The sequence below is a fragment of the Terrapene carolina genome, unplaced genomic scaffold (assembly GCF_002925995.2).
Source record: "Terrapene carolina triunguis isolate 2854851 unplaced genomic scaffold, T_m_triunguis-2.0 Scaffold97, whole genome shotgun sequence".
Taxonomy (NCBI): Eukaryota; Metazoa; Chordata; order Testudines; family Emydidae; genus Terrapene; species Terrapene triunguis.
In genome coordinates, this window is record NW_020664448.1 from 2,697,052 (window position 1) to 2,722,709 (window position 25,658).

Below are 25,658 nucleotides of genomic sequence, written 5' to 3' on the forward strand. Positions count from 1 at the left end.
GGTCACGTCACTCTCTCCCTTCTGCAAGGAGAGGGACTGAAGCCACAACTCCACAGACATGTAAGGTGATGGCTTATTTCTTTCCCTGCTTGTTCACCAACCGATATCAGGTGGACCGTGACTGCTCTGGGAAGGTGAATCTATCAAAATGTGTTTCAGGCTGCCTCTCCAGAAAGTCAGTTGTCCCTGATCTAACGGCATAACTTGCCATGCCCAGAGCCAGTATTGAATATTGCAGAAGGATGGAAGAGGGAAGACCCCCAACAAGGGGTCTCTGACAGCTGAGGTTGGAGTGCCTCCTTATCTCCTAGTGTGCATCCCTCCTTTTCTCTCCATAGTTTGCTTCATAGTTTTCTCTGCATAGTTTGCACAGTAGTACCAGGTTGCAAAATATATCGGAAGGACAGAACAGGTTGTGCTGGTGAGGGAGTGGCACTATATGTGAAAGAAAGCGTAGACTCAAATGAAGTAAAAATCATAAATGAACCAAACTGTACCATAGAATCTCTATGGATAGTAATTCTATGCTCTAATAATAAGAATATAGCAGTAGGGATATATTACTGACCACCTGACCAGCATGGTGACAGTGACTGAAATGCTCAGGGAGATTAGAGAGGCTATTAAAATAAAAAAATTAATAATAATAATAATAATAATAATGGGGGATTTCAACTATTCCCATATTGACTCTGTAAATATCACCTCAGCATGGGATTCAGAGAGAGAGTTTCTTGACACTTTAAATGACTGCTTCTTGGAGCAGCTAGTCCTGGGACCCACAAGAGGAGAGGCAATTCTTGATTTAGTCCTAAGTGGAGCACAGGATGTGGTCCAAGAGGTGAATATAGCTGGACTGCTTGGTAATAGTGACCATAATATCATTTAATTAAACATTGCTGTAGCGGGGGAAACACCACAGCAGCCCAACACCAGCATTTAATTTCAGAAAGGGGGACTACGCAAAAATGAGGAAGTTAAACAGAAATTAAAAGGTACAGCGTAAAACGTGAAATCTGTTTTTGCATACAGCTGTTTGCCAGAACCTGGGAATGGGCGACGGAGGATGGATCACTTGATGATTTCCTGTTCATTCCCTCTGGGGCACCTGGCATTGGTCACTGTCGGAAGACAGGATACTGGGCTCGATGAACCTTTGGTCTGAGCCAATATGGACGTTCTTATGTTCTTTATGCAAACAGCTTGAGAGGTGGGAAGGTGGAGTTAGCCTTCATATACCCTCTCATTCTTTCTTTGGCTCTTTGCTTTCTGGCAAGTGGCACCATAATGAGGCTAACATCCTGTAGCGGGATGGGAGAAGAGAAGGGACTGACATACTTATAAGTGTCTTTCCCTTTCTGAAATTACTACTTCACCCTCTTCCACTGTCTTGGGGGAGAGACGGGACTGTTTGCCCTAATCTACTGCACTCTTCCAAGGAACAACTTTATGATTCCATGCCCTACTTTTAAATCCTGCATGTTTGAGACCAAACAAGGCCCATTTCTCAGCATGAGATGCTGATGATCCAGCTGCAATGCAGCATGAGATGCTGATGATCCTGCCTCCTGTTAATCTTTCAATGAGATTCAGGTGGTGAAGTCTTGCTTTAGTATCTTTCCAGAAGATGGATCCTACACATCAAACTCCTAACATATCAAAAAGAAATGGTTTCTCCCTTTGAGAAGTGGTCAGATAATGCATGGTATTGGTTTTCTAGTATTAGAATGGCATATTTGCTATATTGTCACTACCAAGAGCACGCAGTTCCATAGTGTGTGCAAGAAAAACATAGCTTAAATGGAAAGGGGGAAAACTTCCTACTGAATTTCCCACGGGACATCTAACTACAGCAAAAGACCTCCAAGTGCTTTAGTATTAGCTAAGCCCCACAACAGCCCTCTCAGGCAGGTAAAGGATGTTTAGGTAGGATTACTTCACCCACATTAAAGTGCAGTTATTTCTGTGGTGGAAAGCAGTAGCTGTTCGTTTAAAATTTATGGTGTGTGATTAAAGTGAAGAAAATCACTATATCCTGCTGAAACGCCTCCAGGGACCTGGTGAAATTCTAACACTGGTAAATACATAAAGGTAAATGCCTGTATTTTTCATAGAATTGTGGGACTGGAAAGGACCTGAGAGGTCTTCTAGTCCAGTCCCCTGCATTCATGGCAGGACTAAGTGTTATCTAGACCATCCCTGACCGGTGTTTGTCTAACCTGCTCTCCAATGACAGAGATTCCACAGCTTCAGTAGGTAATTATTCCAGTGCTTAACTACCTGAACAGTCAGGAAGTTTTTTCTAATGTTCAACCTAAAACCTCCCTTGCTGCAATTTAATCCCATTGCTTCTTGTTTTATCCTCAGAGGTTAAGAACAGTTTTTCTCCGTCCTCCTTGTAACAACCTTTCATGTACTTGAAAACTATTATCATGTCACCTCTCAGTCTTCCCTTCTCCAGCCTGAAGAGCCATCAGATCTTTAATGTCGACACATGTCTAGGCCTCTTGTCCTATGTCTTGTCTTACCTTTTTGTCTCTAGCAGCACAATGCTGGGACACTGTATTAGTGTTGACTGGGAAGGAAGAGTCCCAGAGTTCTTACACTTCCTAGGTGTGCGTCTGTCAAAGTATGGCACCTGCCTGACACAGACTAGTTTGAGAGCTGACAAAATTGCGGCACAAGATAATGCGACAGCTCCTTCCTGCCATCCCTTGTGCAGACTGTGGCCATAGTCTTTTGTGTTCCGGTCAAAATTTGTAGGAAGCTCCTCCATGGATACCTTGCTCATCCCAAGGAATACATGAATCTCTGAAGGGTGTTTATGGAATGGATAAACAATAACTTTCTAATTACCACTTACTGAGAGCCTGTTAGTGTTGCATGTCCGAGAGCAGATTCTTGAATGCATTGTGCCTTGCAGAAAGTTTGTGTTCAAAACTGGTTGGAGCTGGGGAGTGTCAGCGAAGTTACATTTTGCATCCTTGAGTCTGAGTAGACAATATTAGGCAACTCATGCTAAATAGGGTTAAAGAGGTGCTAAAGAAAATAAAATGGAATACTAAACACTGCTAATAACTTAGTGCATAACTGCATTATGCTGCATGCTTAGCTGTTTGATTTACAGCAGGGTCATAACTTGTCTCATGCTACCATCACCTCCTTCCTGAGAACTAAATTGCTTCTTTTTGGTGCTTTTGAGTTTTTTATTGTGATATACAATGTTCTTTAAATATAAGGGCAGTTGTGTGGTCCCAGGCACACATTAGTCGTATCAGAAAATTTACTCTTTTTTTTAAGTGGTTTTCTTTCTTTGCCTTAAGGACCATTCAGGCACCCAGAAGAGTAGTCTTCTCCAGGTGGATCAGAACTGTGTCCGTAACTCGTATGATGTCTTCTCGTTGCTTAGGTAAGACTTTTTAGAATATTGCTGTATGTGTTTTTAAATTGCTTGGTGTATGAGGAAATGCATATATCTTAAAAAGAGAACTGTTTCTAGACTGCTAATTGTTCCTTTTGGGAAACTTCTAAATGGTGAAACTTAACCACTGGCAGCAATGCAGGAGCGCTAGTGTCAACAGGGCACATGTTTCTCTACCATGGTATTATCTAAACCGGTTTCATGGGAAATTTAAAACAGCCTAAAGTAGAACCAGTGTTAGCAGTTTACAATTCCAGGGCTTTGTGCATTCCACACTCTATAGCCAAGGAATTTATTTCCTGTGTTTAAACCTTGCAGAAAACCCCTTGTCTGCTATGCAGAGCAGAATAAAAGCAGACTAAATGATTTTTTAAAAAAAAACTGTCATCTGAAGAAGGGGATGCCTGTTTTTTGTGTGGCTTTTTTGGTAAAGTACTAAGGGCTCGGATGATCCAGTAGTCAAAACAAAACTAGCAGTGTAGTTTTTGGATTCTTCTAATCAACCACTGAGTTGTGGCTACCTTGGGCCAGCTAAGGCCCCTGTCCTGCGTTATGATCTGTGTGGACACAGCACACTGCTTGTGGAAGCGGCCCATTGACTGCAGGGACTCTGTGCAGGCACAACAGTCTGCCTGTGCAAATCACAATGCAGGGTTGTGACTTAATTTACCATTGTATGCTTTAATCCCAACCGGGAAAAAGTTCAGGTCAATTGGGAGCGGCACATTGTTGGGCTGACTCAGATACAATATTTTGAGAACGTTTGTTGTGTTTAGCATTGTAGAGGAGTGTAACCTATCACTTAAATATTGACTGTAGCCTGAGTTTGAGATGCTTATATAGAAAGTCTAGTTATAACACTTTCTGTAATTCTTATCTAGGAATGTGTTGAACTTCAGATCTAGAGTAATCATAATATCCGTGTCACAAGGGAAACCCTTGATAAAGAGCTATAAATTTAAAATTCCTTCAAAAATTTTGAAAACTAAATTTATTTCTTTAGTTGTAAACATCTAATCCATTTAGTAATCTTACCAGGAGGTGTCACTGTTGCCTTTAAGAAACGTCAATAATATATTCTCCTATAGTGCAAAAGAGATGATAGGAGTTGAGCTGACTCTAGTTCACTTATTCAGAAACGAAACTATGATCACTCTTAAAAAAATTAAACTTGCTGTTCCTTGATTCTATAAAACAATATATGAAAGCAAAAGCTGCATTCTGAAATTCTGTCTATATTTGAAGTAGAAAATGTACAGGGTTCATACTGTGCAGTCTCCAACCTAATTTGTGACTCTAATAGAGACTAATAGAAAAAATACTCTTATAGCACCTTTACTAAAATAAAACGACATATTTTAAAAGGAACTGAGACGGTATGTGGCAGTCACCCTGATCACTCTGCATATGGGTGGCACCCATTTTCCCCATTCTTTTCCTTAATATAAATTCTAATTGCAGTGCATAGAGGTTTTGGGGTGTTATCATAGTATAAATTATTCAGTAATTAACGCGAATGGCCTGAAGCCTTGTTTCTATCCTGGCTAGTCTCTAGGTGTGGGCCTGATTGTGCAAGTGTCTGAATGCCCATGACTCAAAACTCTGTGGAAGATGAGGGGATTCAAGTTTTTTTTTCAGGACCTTCTAAGCTATTGGTTGGTCAGTCACAAGTACAGATTGAGAACTTGAACTGAATTGCTTCATTTTTATTGTTGAAGAAATTCTAACTCTTTTTCCTGTCTTTGGGGCGGTGTTTGTTTGTTTCTTCATGCCTCCTACTTTCCCTAAAAGTTTCCTACATGGTGGCTGCAGGTGGTGGTGCATGCTATCGTTAATAGCAAAACAGCTTCCATTCTCTTTCTTCATGCACACCTTTCAAAACCTCCTGGAAGTGATGTTTTTCATGCTTGGTCTTTGCCTGCTGTTGAAATAGTTGTTCTGGAAAGTCTGCAGAACTTCTTGCAGTTTAGGAGTTGCACTTTTTTTAAGCAACTAGTTTAAACAGCTGAGCTCTAAAACTTCAAGCTTAGTATGTAAATAGGCCCTAATGAAAAGCATATGCTTGGCTACATTTGTGATTAAAAAAACTAACTAACTAATTGGTGTTTGTGAACTGTAGAAAACTCATTTAAAGTGTTAGCTGGATGTTTAAGGTGGAGCTGAAGCATGTGTGTTCAGATACTTAATTCCAGATATTTACAAGCTCAGCTACTGAAGCAGGTGAAAGGGCTTGTAAGTGGACAGACAACTTAGCTCTAGAGTAAGATGTTTCCAGCACCTTTTGTAGCTTCACAAGAAATCTTGCTTTGAGGGCAAAAGGGTAAGATCCAGAAGCAAACACTGCAGAGCTAATAAGCTACTCAAACCAAATACAACAAGGAGTCTGGTGGCAGTCAGGGACTGCTCTCCATGTGTCAGTATATAATGCCTGCATCTGTAACTTTCACTCTATGCATCCGAAGAAGTGAGGTTTTTACCCACGAAAGCTTATGCCCAAATAAATCTGTTAGTCTTTAAGGTGCCACCAGACTCCTTGTTGTTTTTGTAGATACAGACTAACACGGCTACCTCCTGATACTTCAAACCAAATAGTTACTGGGGATGTTTTCTCCTTTTTTAAAACAATGAGCAAAAAATGTTTACAAGACATGAAATTAAGCACCCAATATGGAAAATTCCAAAAGATTTTTCCCCTGGAGTGTTAATTCTGCCACACTGTGCACATACATAGTATTGGCTATTCTTTTAATTGTTGTTATAGGTAGGGTTTCATGAGTCTTAAAACCTTCATTATGTACCTGGTTTTAGTTGGTGCACTACAGAAAATGAGAGGTAAAATGCATTATTGTATACCCTAACACACTGCATTAGCAGTATGACTGAGCTAACAGTAAGGGAGCAACTTCTGGCATCTCTTGACCTTAGTGCCAGATTTTGTAACCTTATTGTAGGGTTAGTGTTTTGATATTTAATTATATTTTAAAAGTAATATTAAGGGATAAAAGGGACTGGACAAACAACAAACTTCATGCTTGCTGTATCTACAGAAAAATCTTACCAGGAAGATGAGGTGTAGTGGTAAGCAATAAGTGACTGTTAAATCTGAAAACTAGGGCTGTCAATTAATCGCAGTTAACTCACGTGATTAACTCAAAAACATTAATGGAGATTAAAAAAATTAATTGCGATTAATTGCACTTATAACAATAGAATACCAATTGTAATGTATTAAATACTTTCGGATGTTTTTCTACATTTTCAATTACAACACAGAATACAAAGTACACAGTGCTCACTTTATATTATTTTTTGATAAACAAAAGAAATAGTATTTTTCAGTTCACCTCATACAAGTACTGAAGTGCAATCTCTTTCTCGAGAAAGTGTAACTTACAAATGCAGATTTTATTTATTTTTTTGGTTACATACCTGCACTCGAAGACAAAACAGTGTAAAACTTTAGAGCCTACAAGTCCACTCAGTCCTCCTACTTATTCTGCCAATCGCTAAGACAAACAAGTTTGTTTACATTGATGGGAGATACTGCTGCCTGCTTCTTACAGTGTCACCTGAAAGTGAGAACTGGCATTTGGATGGCACTTTTGTAGCTGGCGTTGCAAGGTATTTACATGCCAGATACGCTAAACATTTGTATTCCCCTTCTATGCTTCAGCCACCATTCCACAGGACATGCTTTCATGCTGATGCTTGTTACAAATTTAATTGATGCATTATTTTTTTAACTGTACTCCTTGGGGAGAGAATTGTATGTTTCCTGCTCTGTTTTACCTCCATTCTGCATATATTTCATGTTATAGCAGTCTCGGATGATGACCCAGCACATGTTCGTTTTAAGAACACTTTCACTGCAGATTTGACGAAACGCAAAGAAGGTACCGATGTGAGATTTCTAAAAATAGCTACAGCACTCGACCCAAGGTTTAAGAATCTGAAGTGCTGTCCAAAATCTGAGAGGGACGAGGTGTGGAGCATGCTGTTAGAAGTCTTAAAAGAGCAACACTCTGATGTGGAAACTACAGAACCCAAACCACCAAAAAAGAAAATTAACCTGCTGGTGGCATCTGACTCAGATGATGAAAATGAACATGCATTAGTTTGCAGTGCTTTGGATCGTTATCAAGCAGAACCCATCATCAGCATGGAAGCATGTCCTCTGGAATGGTGGTTGGAGCATGAAGGGACATATGAATCGTTAGCGCATCTGGCACATAAATATCTTGCAATGCCAGCTACAACAGTGCCATGTGAACGCCTGTTCTCACTTTCAGGTGACATTGTAAACAAGAAGTAGGCAGCATTATCTCTTGCAATTTGTAACCAGTCTTGTTTGTCTGAGTGATTGGCTAACCAAGAAGTAGGACTCAGTGGACTTGTAGGCTCTAAAGTTTTACATTGTTTGTTTTGTTTTTGACTGCAGTTTTTTTGCACTTCAAAAGTTTTTTTTTTTTTTTTTTTCTTTCTTACTTGTCCTTTCAGAGTTGGTAAGACAACTCCCACCTTTTCATGCTCTCTGTATGTGTATATATATCTCCTCAATATATGTTCCATTCTATGCATCCGAAGAAGTGGGCTGTAGCCCACGAAAGCTTATGCTCAAATAAATTTGTTAGTCTCTAAGGTGCCACAAGTACTCCTGCTTTTTGTACATAATTCTATATTTGTAAGTTCAACTTTCATGATAAAGAGATTGCACTATAGTACTTGTATGAGGTGAATTAAAAAATAGTTTTTTTAAGTGTCAATATTTGTAATCAAAATAGATATAAAGTGAGCACTGTACACTTTGTATTCTGTGTTGTAAAATTGAAATGAATATATTTGAAAATGTAGTAAACATTTAAATGGTATTCTGTTTAATCGCGTGATTAATTGCTATTAATTTGTTTAATCGCGTGATTAATTGCTTGACAGCCCTACTAAACACATCTTTCATTAGTTTTTATAATTGAATGTCATTGCACAGGACATTCAGTTTATTATATTCTGTTTATAGTATTTGTGTGCCTCTAAATATATGTAGATGTATGGAATCCACACAAAAACGGAATTAAAGATGATCGTCAGTGGGGTAAGTATTAGTCTCCAGTTGTATACGGCTTTAACTTCCCATGGTGCATATGTATTGATCACAGATATTGTAAATTTAAGAAACTTATTTTTTCTATAACGTTAAATGTGTTTAGTAACTTGTATACTACTGTGCGTGGAAGTCTATGAAAGTCATTTGTAAAGTGTGCACCTGGTATACCAGGGTGTCTGTTGGAGGGTGTGGAAATGGAGAAGACACGCTGTACTTGAGATAGTATGCTATCCTGTAACTAAAGACTAGTAATGCAGATACACAAAGGGACAGTTATGTAACCCTGTGTAACTTTAAATTTGGGCATCTCCTGATTTGTGTCTAATAGCCTTAATCTAGGAAACTGCATAAACCATTTAGTTTTTTCTATCTTATCATTTCTTTAAGAAAATGTTCGACACAACAAGCTAGTTATTTGTATTATCATAGTGCCTAGGAGCCCAGTCATGGGTCAGGACCCCATTGTGTCAGGCACTGTACAAACAAAGACAGTCCCTACCCCAAACAGCTTACAGTCTAAGGCCTTGTCTACACCAACCCTGTAAGTAGATTAAGTTACGTAACTTAAGTTGATGTAATTTACATTGACTTAGCATGGTGTTGACACTGCTGTATGTCGATGGGAGATGCTCCCCATCAACATAGCTTCCACCTCTCGTTGAGGTGGAGTACTGAAATCGACAGGAGAGCGTTGTCCCATCAACTTATCGCTAAAGCTATACCCGCTGCATCAATCGCAGCAGCACCAATTTAGCCCATAGTGAAGACAAGCCCTAAGACAAGAGACAACAGATCAGTGGCTACAGACTGAGTACAAGGAAATAATGAGAACATGCTCCTTATGAAGTGGGCTCTTTAGCACATCTAGTGCTATGTAGTTCTTGTCCTCCAAGATTTGCTGTTGCTCCTGATCCCTGTATGGTTGGACTGCACAAAGTGCATTCTGAAGGAGGGCTCTGTAGGTGTGAATACACTTTGGCAACTTTCACTACAGTTAAGAGGTATTTCAGCCATGCTATACTTATAGCTATGTGTAAATATAGAAAAGACTTGCTTGTTTCTGCACTAGAATTTTTTCTAAAATGTAGCACCATTGTTACCAATGGAAAAACTAACGTAAGCAGAGCTCCAGACAGCTGCCAAGGCGCTAACCCTAATGTCTTCTAACTCCTCTCGAAGCAGGTCTAGATGGCATTGTGGCTAAAATGTCAGTGGTTGCCAGTACATTCCCATTGCTTCTAAAACGGCTGAAGCTGACCCAGGGTAGCAATGTTGGGGAAACTAAAACTCCAGAGGGCAAAGCCTTGTTTACTTTAGGACGTGTATTAGTTCTCCCTAACTTTTGAAGCCAAGACGACGCACCTGATTACTGTGCTTTGGTGAACAGGTGGGCCATGGTTTTTAGCTGCTAGGTTTATACTGAATAGCAAAAGTAATAAACTGCTTCCTCCAATTCATCCCTTCTCACAGTAATAACTTCTGACATTGCAGCTTACCACTCAGTGGCTTAAATAATTTAAGATGCAGGCCAGGCTGGGTGGAGTCACTTTGTCCCCTAGCAGGAAAGGAGTCAGGCAGAATTGGACAAGAACTGGCTTCAAGGAAAGCAGCCACCTTTTCCCCCATCTCCATGTGGGAAGTGAAGCCAGAAGGGCAGTTTGCTAGATGGAAGATGGTGCCCAAGTCTTTACAGCTGCACCAGCCGCTGCGCCTCCGGTTGTGGAGCTCAGCCATCTCTCCCCCTTTGTTTCCTCATGGGTGGGAAAGGAACAGAACACTGCACAGACATTTACCAGTGCTGGAGTACAGTAAGAGGCCTTTGGGCTCAGCATCTCCCCCCTGCTGTCACCTCTGTAACAGAAGGGATCCCTACTCACAAGCCAGGCTGAGACTTCTAAGGAAAGCAGACCTACTTGGCCCATGTGAATAACAAGCAGTCGAGGCGGTAGGCCTTCTGGGGAGCCCGTTTTTGAACTATGGGCCAATACTACCTTCCTTGAGTGACCCTGAAGGAGCACATGTGGGGGGAGGGGAGTGCCCCAGCTTCTTTTAGGGTTGGGAGATTCTAGCCACATGAAATATTTTCAGAGCAACCTCTGAGCTTGGTTTCACTCCCCCTCTGAAGCAGGATTATAGAAACAGATGTTTAATAGTAGGCTCTTCAGTCTATCAGAGAAAGGTGTAACACGATCCAATGGCTGGAAGTTGAAGCTAAAGAAATTTGCCCTGGAAATGAGGTGTAAATTCTTAAGTGAAGGTAACTAACCACTGGAACAATTTTACCATGGGTTGTGGTGGATTCTCCATCATTGACCATTTTTAAAATCTGCTCTAGGAATTTTTGGGGAAGTTCTATGGCCTGTTAGACAGGAGGTCAGATCTATGTATCTATGAAATTAACTTCTCTCTCTCCCTGGACCTTCCCCCCTCCCTCCCCCCCCCGCTCCCCTCGCTCCGATCAGGGTCCTATATAGGAAATTGAAGCAAACACAGTGATAAGGGGACACATTCGTTGTGTCAGGCAAGTGAGTCATAGGTCTGGGCTGAGGATGTTGGGTATAAGGTTTCATCTCAGAAGAATGTTAATAGAGATGAAGATGGATGTAATGAGAAAACAAGTGTTGCCACAGAACCAACCAAACAAAAACCAACTTAGTGGCGTCTGTTGGGGATTCTGATCTCACACGTGCATGCTTCAGTGATAGTTCATCATACCTATACAGTAATCTAGCTATCCCCTCTGCATTTCATCTTATTTTCTGTCAAATGTAGTTCCAATTGTATATTCTTCAGTACCACAAGTGATAAATGCAGAGATTTGGATATGTGTGTGTGTATATATATATATATATATATATATATATATATATATATTTTTTTTAAAAACAGAAATTCCTGATTCACTTCAGGGAATTGGTACCTGAAAGAGCACAGTATCTACCAGCTGGAACACACCGATTGATTGAGATCTCGGAGCACTGCTCCTTCCGTGGAAAACAGACCTGTTCTAGTCACTACGGTCAACATGTCTGTTTTCGTAATTTGGAAGAATGCAGTTAGCCCTATCAGAGAGAGATGCATATCATATGCTTCTGTCCTGGCTGGACCAAAGCTTCTTATTTCTATGTACATGGCCAGTCATGATCACCAAGATTTGCATGGCAGAAGTCTGATTAATATAGTGGCTCCAGAAATCTTGCTTATCAGTCAGCTTGGTGGGCTGGTGATCGACCTCTTTGCATCTGGAAACAGTAAATAAAGTACCCTGTGTCCTCTGTGTCAGAACCTGGGATGTGAGGTGGTGAGTGACCTCCTGCAAAACTGGGCTTGGTCCCTGCTATGGCTTACAATCTTTGCTGCTGCTCCCTAGGACAATGCAAAAAATAGGGGAATGAGAGAGCAGTAGTGATATTGCTGCTTATGCCTTTCTGACTGAAGAGGCTATGACTTTTGGGACTGATTGAGCTAACCCTGGATCTTTGGATGGATCTGAGGTCTGCTACTGGAAAACCAGACTGGTTTAAAATGAATACTTGGATAAAGTACTCATGGATCCCAAAAGAAAATGAAACAATATTTATTCTTTCTTCAGTGAAGCTGAATCAAAATGGTTATGGCAATATTTTGCAATTTCAACAACATTTTTCCTTTTATTCCTGGCGTTGTACTTAAATCTTTGGCTAAAAGATGCATCAGATGAAGACTGCACCGATACAAGTTTCAGGTTCCCTTCGTTATCGTCTTCTTGATTTCTTCTCATCCACATTTACAGCATTGTCTGTGATAAAACTGCACACTGGACATTTGAATTTTTAAATTTGTTACAGCTTTTACTGCTACTTTTAAGTATACTGGTGTATGGGCATTTCTTGGTGTACCAATTGTTGCTATGAGTTGGACAAACCCATCTTCTGTTGTCACAGAAGCATATATTACTGGATCATGGTGGGTGGAGCAATGTACACAAAGACTCAGATTAAAGAATTTCCCTTCAATGTTTTTTGCACAGTGTTCAATTTCCTCTTTCCAGCAATGTGTGCTCTGCCAGGTGGAGAGTAGCCTGGTCAAAGGGATTGAACTAGGTCAATGAAATGTTTCATCTGAAGAAGATGAAAGGGAGAATTTGAACTGAGCAATCTCTTCATCTGTGGAGTCTTGCTGGAATTTACTGGTCCTGATTATGAACACATTCATGGGCTTTACTGGATGAGGACTTTTTTTTTTTAATATACACAGGTAATTTTACTGTCTGATGTATATTTGGTTGCAGCCCTGCTGGTTGTACTAGCAGATTACTCTGAGGTTTGTTGACGTTGCTGTTGGTGGACATTCATAACCCCTTATGTCCAAAGCTGGACCCTGAAACAAAATGGACTAAAGAAAAATCCGTCACGGAATATTATTCAGTGCTCTCATTTGAAAAATAAGATTGTAAATGAGATTCCTCCTCCTGAAACTGTTTGTATTACTATTTATTTAGTCTAAATCCAGCTTTATAGGGAAAATAATAAATCCATAATAATTATCTAAATCAGGGGTTCTCAAACTGGGGTTCGGGACCCCTCAGAGGGTCACAAGGTTATTACATGGGGGGGGGGGAGGAGTTGCGAGCTGTCAGCCTCCACCTCAAACCCCACTTTGCCACCAGCATTTATAATGGTGTTAAATGTGTAAAAAAGTTTTTTAATTTAAAAGGGGGTTTGCACACAAGAGACTTGCTGTGCGAAAAGGGGTCACCAGTACAAAAGTTTGAGAACCACTGACCTAAATCTATTTAACCCCTTATCTCTAGCAACAAACCAAACAGTTTGAAGACATTTAAAAATATTAAAATTCATAAATGTCTAAACTTTAAACAGGAAATTTCACCTTGGATGTTTGATTATATTGAGTGATAAAAATAATTTCAGAAGTCCAGCAGTAACAGTAAAAATGTAACTGATAACTACTCCAACAAAGTAATATACCAATTATATTTTGAAATTCGTAAGTAACCTACCCAGAACACAAATTTATGACAGTCTGTTATCATTTACTAGAGTAGTAAGACATGGTAGGAAGGACACACAAATGGTGTAAAAATAAGTTTTTACTAATGGTCGATCCAGATTGTTAAGACATGTCCACATCGTTGTCTTTAAAGCCACTGCCTTTTGAGGAGTATCTTTCATAATGTTTCATTCTGAAAACTAGGCCTTTCATTTTTGTTGCACTGTTTACATTTGGAAAGTATTCCTTTTTCACCCAGAGGTACAGGAACTCCTTGAAACTATTCCCACACAGGGTGACTTTTCCAGCCTGCAGCCATGGCAGTTTTTTTCCCCTCCAGTTCCCAGGTGTTGACATCAGCGCACTCAGCTCCACTCTTTAAAAAAAACAAAAAAAACCCCACAACTGTCCTTTCTTCCTGCAGTGCCCTGCTTTGACACAAGTGTTATTCCTTTCTGGTTGCACTAGGGTGACCAGACAGCAAGTGTGAAAAATCAGGACGGGATGGAGGGTAATAGGAGCCTATATAAGAAAAAGACCCCAAAATCGGGACTGTCCCTATAAAATCGGGACATCTGGTCCCCCTAGGTTGCACACGCTGCTGTTTTTCCTTTGTTACAGAACTCCCCTGCCCCATCCCTTCCCCCCAGAAAAAAAACAAGAACTAACAATCCAAGACTTCTGCTTGTGTAACCCATGTGCCTCTTTGCACTGCAGTATTTTATTTGTTTAGCGACAGTAATGGATTTCTGCTTGTTTGTGTCTCTGCCTGTGTACATGTGCAAGAAGACAGAGCAAGGCTGTTTGCGTAAAGTGCCCAGAACCATCCAGAAATAAGGGCTGGTAGTTACTGGGCAGATCAGTGTACTAGCATGAGATGGAGAGTAAGTTGCCATGGTGAACGGAGTTTCGAGGGAGAAGCCATAAAACAAGAGTGTAAGACCACTCAGGTGGGCTCAGTGGATGATCCTGATGAGATACATTATGGTGTCCCCTGGAGTCCAGAGGCCCAATCCCAATGCCTGTGATGACTTTGCCAGTCTCTTGCACCTAGTAGCACAATCCCTGGATCCTCCACAGGATCAAGTCCTTAATATAATACATGACCTATTGTGCCATATTTATAAAGCTTGACCTCAGAAGATAGATGGTTTTTCCCTTGATTCTTTCTTTCTGGAGAAAAGCAGCCTTTAACTCAAAGTTTTTTTTGATTGAGGCTCATGGATACAGCATATTTTTTTTTTAATCAAATGTGTTAAGAGATTACTGTAAGCTTAGGCCTTAACACATGTTGTATTAAATTCAGATTTAATTTTAAACAGGCTTCTTTTTTAAAAGAAAAACTTATAATTTAAATAAAATCCAATTTTAAAAAAATGATTTTTATCTGCTCTGAATGCCATTTCCTTTCTTTTGACCAAAAAATCTTACTTGAAGAAAGGAGATTTTCAGGTAAGCACAGATACATTTTTCCTGCTCCTTATGATTTTTGACTCTGGCTACTGTTGATTTGAATCCTAGGAGTGAGTGCTTACCTGCCTCACCTCAAGATAGGAGCTTTTTCCACCCAACAGGAAATAATCTTACGTTCTGGATTGTCACCCCTTTGAATATTTTGCATTTTCATAGCACATTTCATCCAAGAGTCCAAGTTTCAGCAGCCTACGCTTCACCTCTGTTCCCCAGCAACTTCTTCTGTAAAGTACCTTCCTTAAGGTCACACAGGAAGTCAATGTCAGTGCCAGGAATAGAACCGAGGTCTTCAGACTCCATCCTTCCTCTTCCCATCACTACTCCTTTCTGCTTCACCCAGCTCAAATTGCAAGATCATTGTCACATTTCTAAAGGAGTCGGGTGATGGTGAGGTTAATTATGAAGCAGAAAAATCTGTTGGATGGATGTCGTAGGACGGAAAGGAAATGAAGCAAAAGTAAATGACATTTTAACGGGGTTTTTGTAAAATATATTTTTTTTAATTGGCTGGCGTCTGGCAGGAGCTTCCTAGAATCTAGTCTCTGGACAAATGTAAAGAAATGTTTATACAGGCTTTGTATTTTTATTTAATATCTGTTTAATAGAAGTCTTATTTTTAATAATGGGGCTGGGTGTTTGAAATTTGGATATCCCATATCTCTCTTGTTGCCAAAAAAGCTTTGTTCTATTTTCTAAATCCCCAGTGTCAATATTCTGTTTAAATAAATTTAGTGTAAACTAAGGTTGTTTTGGCAAATCTGACTTTCAGTATATTTATTTCTCTTGTGAGAGAACTGTAGCATGTGTAACTATTGTATTTAGTCTGGGTAGTCATGGCAGACAACCAAGAATTCGAATACTGTACATAAAAGTTCAGATACAACAGAGATAGAAAGAAGAGAACAAAAAGAACTGGAACAATCCAAAAAATTGGATAATCTTTCAAACAGAATTAATCACATCTATGCATCAAAGAAATAAATGTCTAATAAAATCATAAATCTCAGCTGAATGCAAATCCATAGCAAGTATAAAAGAAAAGATGACCAGTCTACAAAATAAAAGCTATGGTCTAACAATTGTGACTACCCTAAATAGCCTCCAAACACACAAAGAGGAAAATGAATAGCAGATTGCTCTCTGTGACAAATGACAAATTTCTTAAGAAAATAGATTGATAACCACGAATTTGTATCAACAGTGACTCCATGGTGTCATTGACATTGTATGGACTGTCAATACACAAAGATCATTCACTCTTCAAAGTCTTGTGATCTTGCAACTAATTAGCACAAGTGCTCTGGTCTTAAGATATCCATAGCATGGTGAAAGGAGTCCAAAGACTGCAGATTGAGGGCCGTATCCTGCAATCCTCAGTTGACATCAGTACTCCCACTAATGTCAGTGGATGTCCAGTATTAGGCCCAGAATTCACCATACATGCAAAAGAGATGAAATTATTTAGTCTTGCCTCCATACCTTGTTCACACTTCCAGTATGAAGCCTTGTGGCTAATCTAGAAACCAGTTCAAGAAAACAAACTAGTTCAGGCTTGAAAAAATTCAGTGTGTGTGTGTGTGTGTGTGTGTGTGTGTGTGTGTGTGTGTGTGTGTATACACATATATGTATAATACACACACACACACACACACACGTACGTACGTACGTACGTACGTACGTACGTACACACACACGTATATTAAATTAGCAATAATGGTTTGCTGAGAGGCCTAGTTAGCCCTGTTGCTGAGACGAGCAGAAGTAGTTTGGATTTCTACCAGCATGCTGGTATCTGGTTTAGGGAATCAGTCTTTGATTTTGGTTTCTGACTAGTAAAGGTCTCAAGTTTTGATTTTGTGTACTCACCCCATTCCCTTTTTTTTTCTTTTTTTTTTCTTTTCCTTTTGGAAGGAAGAAAAAGGTGTGTCCTCTTCCACTTTCTAAAACATCCTGATTGCTGTGATAAGGGCTTGGGAGGAGGAATAAGGATTCAACTATTCTACCTCTTCAAACTACTTTTGGGTGGTCCTCCCCCAAATATAGCCTTTCCAAAACACATGAAACTTGCATGATTTTGGAGAATGGCACTGCAGCTCACAGGGCCTAGAGTAACAGTAAAACGGTCATTTTTTGTTAATGTCACTCTACTGCTGCTTGACAAAGCTGAGTTGCTGCAGAGATACCGGAGAGCAATCTGCAGACACTGAATAAGAACACAACCCTGGCTAAACTGTTTTGTTTTTTGTTTTTTAAAAAGCCTACATCCTGTGAAAACTGGCTCAGATCCCCTTGCTTCCGAAGGAATGTCTGGCCAGTGGACTTTGAAACCTTGAATTTAGTTTTTAAAGTGTTAATTCTAATAAAATCCAGAACAACCTAGGATGAATCCTGCACTGGTTGATGACTTAAATATTTGTTATGCTATCAGCATGCGCATAGTTGTCATTACTATAAATTAAGCAGATTGTAGTGAAACACAGATCGTGCTAATTTTAGGATGAGAACTGTAGGGGATGGTCTTAGATTCAAGATGGGAATGAAACTGTGTGCAGCAAAGTACTCCTAGAGTTCTAATCCAGTTTTAATGGGGAGGAGGCACTCAAATGTGTGGATTAGATTCTGATCTCTTTTGCAGTGGGGTAGATCATAAGTAACTCATTGAAGTCATAGGTGTTATACTGGTTGTATCAGGATCATGGTCTGTGTGGACAGAGACGATGGCAGTTCCACTACTTTTCTGTAATGATAGACCAGAGGTGGGCAAACTACTGTTCGCGGGCCACATCTGGCCTGCAGGACCCTCCTGCCCGGCTCCTGAGCTCCTGGCCTGGGAGGCTAGCTCCGGGTCCCTCCCCTGCTGTCCCCCCACACCTGCAGCTTCAGCACGCCGCGCTGCCGGTGCAATGCTCTGGGCGGCCGGGCAGCACAGTTGCAGAGCCACGGCCTGACCCAGTGCTCTGGGTGGCGCAGCTGTAACGCTGCCAGCCACCGGTGCTCTGTGCTGCGCGGTAAGGGGGCAGGGAGCTGGGTGGGTTGGATAGAAGGCAGGGGAGTTCGGGGGGGTGGTCAGGGGGTGGGGGTGGGGATGGGGGGTGGGGTGGGAGGCGGGGACTGGGCCACGCCTGGCTCTTTGGGGACACACAGTCTCCCCTAACCAGCCCTCCATACAATTTTGGGAAACCCGATGTGGGCCTCAGGCCAAAAAGTTTGCCCGCCCCTGTGATAGACTCTTCTCTGCACAGAATTGAGTCTCATTGCTGTGCTAGACACTTCCTAGAACATGAATCAGACCTCTTATGAATTGTCTTTACAGAAAATTGAGTTATTGTGATGCTGGTAAACTAAGTGCCAGCTCTGGCCAAAGCTGTAGGTGTTAGCTAAGAACTGACAAACTCAGTTGGAAACTGAATCAGCTCATTTGTATGTTAGTTTTGTTTAAAATAGGTATTGTCTTATAAGACTGTACTTAGTGTTAAGACTTTATGAATATGTTAATCTCACTTGTAACATTCGTATTCTGTGCTATAAGGAAATACGTAAGTTTTGATTTACAACTTTGAAAATGTTTGCTCTGAACTTGTGAACCTAGGCATGGGAATTGCATCCCTCCTCCTCCTCCTCCCCCCCCCCCCCCGACCCTCAAAAATTAAGTAGGCCATTATAAGACAAAAGCATTAATTGCCCCATCCACTCATGGCCAAGTGGCCAATGCCAGGTGCCCCAGAGGGAATGAACAGAACAGGTAATCATCAAGTGATCCATCCCTTGTTGCCCATTCCCAGCTTCTGGCAAACAGAAACTAGGGACACAATCTCTGCCCATCCTGGCTAATATAGCCATTGATGGGCCTATCCTCCATGAACGTACCTAGTTTCTTTTTGAACTCTTTTATAGTCTTGGCCTTCACAACATCCTCTGGCAAAGTGTTCCACAGGTTGACTGTGCGTTGTGTGAAGAAATACTTCCTTTTGTTTGTTTTAAACCTGCTGCTTATTAATTTCATTTGATGACCCATAAGTTTGTGTGTTATGAGGAGTAAATAACATTTCCTTATTTACTTTCTCCACACCAGTCATGATTTTATAGATCTCTATAATATCCTCCCTTAGTCATCTCTTTTCCAAGCTGAAAAGTCAGTTTTTTTAATCTCTCCTCATATGGAAGCTGTTCTGTACTCCTAATCCTTTTTCGTTGCCCTTTTCTATACCTTTTCCAATGCCAATATCTTTTTTGAGATGGGGCGACAAGATCTGCATGCAGTATTCAAGATGTGGGTGTACCATGGATTTATATAGAGGCAATATGATATTTTTGGTTGTCTTATCTATCCCTTTTTGAATGATTCCCAACATTGTTAATTTTTTTGACTTCCGCTGCACAGTGAGTGTGTGTTTTCAGAGAACTATCCACAATGACTCCAAGATCTTTCTTGAGTAATAATAGCTAATTTAGACCCCCCCATCATTTTATATGTATAGTTGGGATTATGTTTTCCAATGTGCATTACTTTGCATTTATCAACACTGAATTTCATCTGCCATTTTGTTGCCCAGCCACCCAGTTTTGTGAAGTCCCTTTGTAACTCTTTGCAGTCTGCTTTGGACTTGACTATCTTGAATAGTTTTGTATCATCTGCAAACTTTGCCACCTCATTGTTTACCCTCTTTTCCAGATCATTTATGAATATGTTGAACAGTACTGGTCCCAGTACAGACACCACTATTTACCTCTCTCCATTCTGAAAACTGACCATTTATTCCTACCCTTTGTTTCCTATCTTTTTAACCAGTTACTGATCCAAGATCTAGGGTACCATTTGATCTGGGGTAAGTGATTGGTCTCATGGGACTGGAAACAACCTGAGGGGGAAAATATATATATTGTGGCAAGGTAGACTGGAGAGCCTAAGGGGATTGTCTATGTACTCTATGGTAAGACTGGTACAGTGATCCAGGAGTTCACATGTTGTTACCATTGGTGAAATCTAATTATAGAACATACTACTAGTTTGGGGTGTCGGCCCTGTTTTGGATAGTCTCCCCTGAGGTAGGCACTCACAGTCGTGAGTCTATTCCCAACAGTGTGACACTTCTAGCTAAATGGATAGTTCCCTTCTCCCTTGGCATGGGGAAGAGGTGCACGTAACTTCCCCAATAATATTACTGGTGAGTAGTGCACATCTCAACGCCTATAGTTTATTTTATGGGAGTTCAGTTGGAGTGTTACTGACAGGGAAATCCCTTACAACTTTAATTTTGGAAAGTTTAACTTCAGCTGTGGACAGAACCTTACTGTACAGCCTTTTTAAAAAACTCAGACTCCTAGACTTTAAGGTCAGAAGAGACCATTATGATCATCTAGTCTGACCTCCTGCACAACGCAGGCCACAGAATCTCATCCACCCACTCCTGTAACAAACCCCTAACCTATGCCTGAGTTACTGAAGTCCTCAAATCGTGGTTTAAAGACCTCAAGGTGCAGAGAATCCTCCAGCAAGTGACCCGTGTCCCACGCTGCAGAGGAAGGCGAAAAACCTCCAGGGCCTCTGCCAATCTGCCCTGGAGGAAAATTCCTTCCTGACCCCAAATATGGCGATCAGTTAAACCCTGAGCATGTGGGCAAGACTCACCTGCCAGCACCCAGGAAAGAATTCTCTGTAGTAACTCAGATCGCACCCCATCTAACAAGGCAACACTTAATACACAAATCCTCTGTATTCATTGAGTGTGTGTACATACTTGCATACTGATACCTTACTTCAAATGGCACTGTTGTGAAGGCATCTAGGCAATCAAATATAACAGTTAAGCCATTTTTATTTCTGACAACAAAGAAATGATTGGAATAGGTCTGCCTGATATTTGGTTTAAAATTAAAGTTTCTTATTTAATGTAAGCAGATTTGATTGTGGGACTGAATTGTCATATAGAATTATCCTGTGTAGCCATTTGAATAGGTCTGGAATAACTTGCATATAAATTCACCACCTTGAAAAAATATCCTGCTAAAGTACGTACTGGCTTAAGGAAGCCTGTATCAATATCTGCAATGTTTATCGACCTTAATGTGGGCTTGAGATGACTATAAAACCTCTCAACATGAAAAATTCTGAAAGAGAGATTCTTGGCGGTTACTAATTGAAATATTGCACTACGTGCCTGAGAGCTATGGCTTTTAAAAAAATACTTTAAAAAAAAAAAAAAGACATAATTTAGCCAGAGCTCTGCCAATGCATATTATTTTCAAAAGTGCCTAAGTCCTGTTTTCATTTTCTACTTTTGAAAAACGGGACATAAATTGGATTCTGGCTCCTAAGTCACTTAGGCACTTTTGAAAATTTTACTCAGTATCTTCGTTGATGATGTAGAAAACTGAATACAACAGCCCACTTTTAGTATGATACCAATTTGCAAGGAGCAGCAAATGCCAGCAAAGATTTGAAAGAAGAAAATACAAAGGGGCCCAGAATGAACTGAAGTTAAGCAGAAAAGAACTAAAGGGGATTGAAGCTAGGGGGGAAATGCAGTATTCTATATCTTTTTCTGTGGGCTTGTGTACACTTAAAATGCTGTAGCGGTGCAGTTGCACTGCTTCAGTGAGGGCAGATAGGAGTCTGCCCTATGATATGGCAGCAAAATAAGCCAATGTAATTTTGAACTGTATAGTCATCTCATCACTGGAACGTCTCTATGTACCTATGCGACATAAATAACTGGAAAATGGTGTTCGTTTCTGGGCATCTTAATCCTAGACACACATTGATAAATTGCACTGAATTCAGAGAAACCCTGTAGAAACAGGGTTCTGGAGGAATTGTTTCTTGGGGGGGATTTAAAAGGAATCAAATGTGTAGCTTGACTGAAAGGGTTGGACAGCAAAATCTGCAAATACTTTGAAGAATAAACAAAAGAATTTCAAAGGAATTATTTAGCATAAGATTGAAATGAGGATTCATACCACAGAAGATAGAAGGGAGAGGATATAGATCAAGATCAAATGCGAGTGAGCTTGTTGAATTAAATCAGTTCCTGTGCACTGAAGACAGAACTGGGAATAGGCTTTTTTATGTAGGAACTTTGCATGACAGGAATGTGAACAGTCTGAACTCTAATTGAGAACTCAGCTTAACTGTACAGAATTTCATGTGGGTCAGGAAGTTATCTGTGTCCTACAGAGTCCATGACTCTGGGAAGCAGGCATGCTTGGTTTTCCTGTCTGCTCTCATTACCACATGGAGTTCCTCAGCTTGCTGGGGGCTTGGCTCCCTCTTCTAGTGGTGTGTATTTGTGACCTTTCTTCATAAGTATCCCTTCAGCTGCCCAGGGCGGTTGAATTCTGAGCTAGCTGTGGGTATGCTGGTATGTAAAGTTTGAACGCAAGACTATATATTGTGCATGTTGAAATTTAACACAGCTGCTTCCATTGTAGAGAGCCAAGCTGTTTTGAAGAATGCTAATAACTATTTGGATATTTGTAAAAGAAAACTAGTATTTTAGATGTATTAAAATATTATGAAAGCTGGAAGTGGTTCCTTTCATCAGTCTCCCCACATTTCTAAAAGGAATAATGCCCGATTGCTTAGAATGGAGATAAAGGTGGGGGAAAGTTACAGGGTAACAAACTTTAATCTGTGTGTCTTTATTAGGACAAGTCTTCTAAAATTAACGGAGCAATTACTGGTGCAGACTAATGCTATGATCTTCAAGATGCATTGTAGTCCAATATAGATAAACTTAGTTTTAATATGTAAAGTCCTTGGTATAAACAGGTCTCTGGGAGTTGACTCTCTGGATCAAGAGCTGTAGATGGTCATTTATTATTTTATATGGCATATGCAGTCTGGTCAAGCCAAACCACAGCGTTCTTATCAACAGTGTTCAGGGCACGAACACCTCCGGGGAGCGGAGTCATTTTGCAATCCTCAGCAATGTGCGTGATGGTGTGTGTCTGCCAACATTGACAAGTGGACTGTCTCTAAAATGCCACCGAAATTCTACTGCAGCCACTTCTCCAGCTCTCTAAGTATTCTGTGTGAGCTGCAAGTGTAAAACTGCAGACTCTTGGGACAGGTGGAGCTACTGTAATTAGTGTGAACATGTGTCAGGAAATCCTGACTTCAAAATGCTAACCAACTGGGTTTAGTCTTTATGAGCTAAGTAGAGAGTAGTATTGAGGTGATTGACAGTAAAAAGTGTGAGGAAGATTGGCTTTACAAATGCAGCACTAAATCCTGTTCTTAATCTCTAAGAATGTAGTTCAAGCAATTACTCATTAATGCAAAAATTTTAAGAAAACTTGGTTTAGAGAGGTTATGGAAAATTTGTTCTCTATGGAGCTATCTCAGACTTACAGTGCAATACCGTAGTGGAGAATACTAAAACTGATGACAGAGGTTTAGTTCAAAATGAATACAAATACCCTTCAGAGGTTCATTCTCTCACCTCCATGTATTAGAAATTTCTGAGATTCAGCATGAGCGATGCACTTTGTGTGGGACATGCCATATTCTTTTGATCAATGTCAGTCATTTCATAATAGGACTTCTTAGCTAAAAGGCACTATGGCAGTGGCACGTTTCTCACTGCAGGGTAGCACCTTTCCATATGAAGTTATCACCACCTGAAAACAGGGAAACAACATATTCTATCAACATAAGCTATTAAATTACAGTTATGTGGGAACAAAGTAGCCAACAGCTCAGCACTACATCCAGACTTGACAGTTGTGTTCACCTACACTGGATTTCTGATGATCGTCTCTCCAAGGCTTCACATCCCAGGAACTATCCTCTGGTCAAGAATTAAGCTAGTTCTCTCTCAAGTTCCAGTCAATGGCACGTGTGTAGCTGAGTTTTCACTGCTGTTCTGTATTTAGGCATGTCATGCCACAGGAGCTGAGTGCACTGCTAGTTCAGAAGCAAAAGTTCAAACTAGGATCTCTAGCTGTACTTCCTTTGGGATAACAATCGACACCACTGGCACGACCTGTCTAAAACAAGCTACGGTACAAACTTCATCATGCATTAATTATGGCCATGAATCACTTGTATTTCGGAACTCACAAGCATTCCCATACCATCGCTATTTCAGGCTGCTTTGTGTTTTGGCAATACTGACTTTGATTTTAAAAAATTGTATTTTTGGAGTAAATTGAGATCCTTACTGTAAGCATAGTCTCACCTTGAAATCTTGTTTAGGTGGATTCTGTTTTGTATCTCTGTTTTGAATATGATGATTTAACTGACTGAGGAACAATGTGGCTTCATATAATCATGGAAGTGTAGGGTTGGAAGGGACCTCTAGAGTAATCTATTCCATCCCCTTGCACTGAGGCAGGACCAAGTATACCTACACCTCCTGTGCCTTATGAGAGCATGGAGTATTGGAAATTTCCCATGTTCTGTTCCCTTGACAGATTAAAGCTAATGCACCTTATTCTCAATTGCCTTGCACCCCATGTAAATCCTTACACGTGTGCAAAGTGGATATAAAATGCTGCTGTTCTGCAGGGTCCTTTCTGAGCCAAATTGATAAGATGAACAATCTTGTAAAGCAAATGTTTTCTCATAGTCATAAGTATGGCCCCAGGCGTTATTTATTGGTTGCTTTATAGTATTGGTGAATTAATTAAAGCTGAATTATGTGCCTTATGAGAAGTATTTGACATGTTTATCTTTCCAGAGTCCGCTCCTCTTCTCCCGAATAGTATTGAAAATGCTAGATTCCCCTATGGTACTTCCTAGTGCTCTGGGAAGGAGTATCTAAGCTTGTTTTGCCATTAAATTCCTTCACAGTTCTTTTAACTTTTAGTTAAAAATCGATTCAGCAGTATGTGGTGAGTGCCTAACTCCCCTCCTGCTAGCCAGATTGAGGGGTGCTGAAAATGTAATAACCATCCCATAATATCCTGATCTTCATCCATTTAGGTCTTGCAACTTCCAGTCACCTGTGGCATGGTGGGGGCTCCCCTGTGACAGCCCATCATGTCCCACTTTACCTGACCTCCTGTAGACTCTCTCTAAAGTTCTGTGGTGCGAGTCTCAACCTAGCTAATGGGGAGGACATTTGCCACACATGGCAGAGTTAAGACCATAGGGCTACATTTTGGACATCTAATTACAAAACCTCAGTGTCTAAAGAGGCCATTGATATTCTTCCCCTTTTTAAAATAGGAGTCAGTAGTTTTAGGTTCATACTGCTTCTGCTGTTTGGAGTAACCGGTATATTCATTACAAGGGCACATGATATAAAAATATATTTCATTCCTTCTATAACTTGTTTTATTTTCAGGCTTCATAGAGCCCAGTGTGCAATTAAACAGACTCAGGTAACTGTTCAGAAAATAGGAAGAGAGATTGAAGAAAAACTGAGACTTACATCCACAAGCAATGAACTGGTAGGCTTTGACATTCAACTTTGAAATCTTACTCTTGCAGACTTCCTTAAAAGAATGCAGTTAAATGATGCCCTATGGACACACAAGCATCTTTTAAAACTTCAGTGTAAAACACTCCTTACATTTAATATCCGCTATTTTGAATGGAAACTTATCTGGAAAGTGCAATGTATTGGATTTTGGATTATAGCTACATTACCGGGGGGGGGAGGAGGAATTAATAGGTCATTTAATGCTTTACACTGCTAGTGCGTAAACATCAACTGTATAATGAATACA

At 40.4% G+C, this 25,658-nt stretch overlaps 1 protein-coding gene across 2 annotated transcripts in view; it reads left to right on the plus strand.

The window, feature by feature from the left end:
* The window catches only part of UVRAG (UV radiation resistance associated), a 127,029-nt gene that overhangs the window by 18,653 nt on the left and 82,718 nt on the right, over nt 1-25,658 (plus strand). For both annotated transcript variants that reach the window (XM_024205058.2, XM_024205050.2), the window contains 2 exons: nt 3,324-3,409; nt 25,274-25,379. In XM_024205058.2, coding sequence (XP_024060826.2) covers nt 3,324-3,409; nt 25,274-25,379 — 192 coding nt within the window. The remainder of the gene's footprint in view (nt 1-3,323; nt 3,410-25,273; nt 25,380-25,658) is intronic.